The sequence below is a fragment of the Quercus lobata genome, chromosome 9 (genome assembly GCF_001633185.2).
Source record: "Quercus lobata isolate SW786 chromosome 9, ValleyOak3.0 Primary Assembly, whole genome shotgun sequence".
NCBI lineage: Eukaryota > Viridiplantae > Streptophyta > Magnoliopsida > Fagales > Fagaceae > Quercus > Quercus lobata.
Window position 1 is genome coordinate 36,747,931 of NC_044912.1, and position 1,729 is coordinate 36,749,659.

A 1,729-nucleotide genomic window follows, 5' to 3' on the forward strand; every position below is an offset into this window, starting at 1 on the left:
AAGAGTTTCTTTACCAACTTCCAAAGTAAAAACATTCAAAGCCAATAAATAAGCAGAATCAGAAATCATATTATAAAGAAAAGAGTTCTTAACAGACTCAATAGTTTCAATAGAAACTGACTCTACAGGACTACAATCACAAATAGACTCAACAGGAATAGTAATACTAGCAAAAACAGACTTAATAGGGATAGAAACAATGTTTTTGGTAGGAGTGATTAGCTTGACGGTCTTAATCTTCTTGGTAAGAGTGATTGACTTAGTGGTCTTGATCTTCTTCATAAAGTCTTCCATAGGGTGGGCGGCTCCCTCCCATGCCCAATTCTTTAACTCAGTTGTGGCTTCAATGATGGCGGGTGTCTCCTAGTAAGTTCATTCTTCCCTCAGCATCAATACCATAGGGTCTTCATCTATATAATCTGTGCCTTTAGTATTAATCTCCATATTTATGGGTTTATTAGTCACAAAAGCATCTAGGCATTATATACTATCCATCCACTCACCAAACAGATCTTGCTTTCCTTTGTTGCTCGGGTGGATGTATTGGGGGAGGTGTTTTGACTCATTCCTTTCCATCTTCTTGTCTTCACCTTCAAGACTTTCCAGTGTTAAGTTTCTAAAACAATGCATCATCAACTTTTTGTCTAGAGTGGCCAATCTAGAATCTATGTTATTTTCTTCCTTAGTGTACGGGGTTAGTAAGCCAAGTTATGAATTATGGAATGACCCCAACTCAGGAATTTCTTTACCATGCTTGTCATATTGAGGTCCTGACTTTGAACTAACATCAGTAATGCAACTCCAATCTAAGGGCTGCCCAAAGGGGTAATCATCATAGTCTATATTGTCGGCCTCTTTAACCTCATCTCCTACAACGTCCAGCACATTTTCTAGCTCAAATTCTTCACTTTTAGTGCCACCCTCTATGCCTATAGGTTCAACTTTAGCACCATCCTCTGTATCTCCATCATAGTAGTCCACATCGTTATTAGAGTCGTCTTCATAAAAAGGTCCTTCATCTTTATCTTCTCTATCACTAGGGGGTTTGCCCCAATCATTGCCACTATATTGGTTATCATAGTCTTCACTACTATCACTTTCACTATCACTATTATCCTCATCATTTCCACTGCTACTACTGTTACTATCACTCTTGTTGTTGCTACTCTCATCATCATCACTAGGGGCTTCTCCCCCTTTCTCATCTTCATCACTTATTCTTGCTTCATATGGGCTCTTTAATGCATGTTGGCAAGTCTCCCAGTACTCTTCTTCTTCTATATTGCAAATGGCATCTCCTAGAAGCGTAGTCATTGCATCAGGGTCCATGTAATCAGCCCAATCAGTAGGGATCCAATTTGTGTCTTCGTTCTTCATTTCTGAAAGCTTGTTGTTGCAATCAAATAATAGCTCAGACCCAGGCACCATTTTTCTTGTCTCGGGATCAAATCTTGGTTTAGGGATTCCCTAATAACGTTGACTATCTCTAGCTTTGACAAACTTTCTGTTCAATGTGGGAGTATAGGCCTTTAGGGGTTCTGGGGGACAAGGAAGTCCCTTGGCTTTAGCCTTGGCACAAGCCATTCTTCTCACTTCCATCTCTAACAAATCATCATCAGTGGGCTTATAACCTAGCCTAAAAGGTGGTGTGCCAGTGGGAATTATTAGGACTTGAGCATTTGCCTTCTTTACTGTCTTCCCTAAGTTCATCCCCTGAAGGTAATTCATT

At 39.8% G+C, this 1,729-nt stretch overlaps 1 protein-coding gene across 1 annotated transcript; it reads right to left on the bottom strand.

Annotated features, from left to right (window-relative positions):
- Positions 1–708: 708 nt before the first annotated feature.
- Positions 709–1,428, bottom strand: LOC115961677 (clumping factor B-like). The gene has a single exon (XM_031080613.1). The coding sequence runs from the start codon at positions 1,426–1,428 to the stop codon at positions 709–711; it is 720 nt and encodes a 239-aa protein (XP_030936473.1).
- Between the last annotated feature and the right edge of the window lie 301 nt (positions 1,429–1,729).

Excerpts from the sequence above, each read along its gene's own strand:
- LOC115961677 (XM_031080613.1), bottom strand. The coding sequence starts at position 1,428 with ATGGTGCCTGGGTCTGAGCTATTATTTGATTGCAACAACAAGCTTTCA.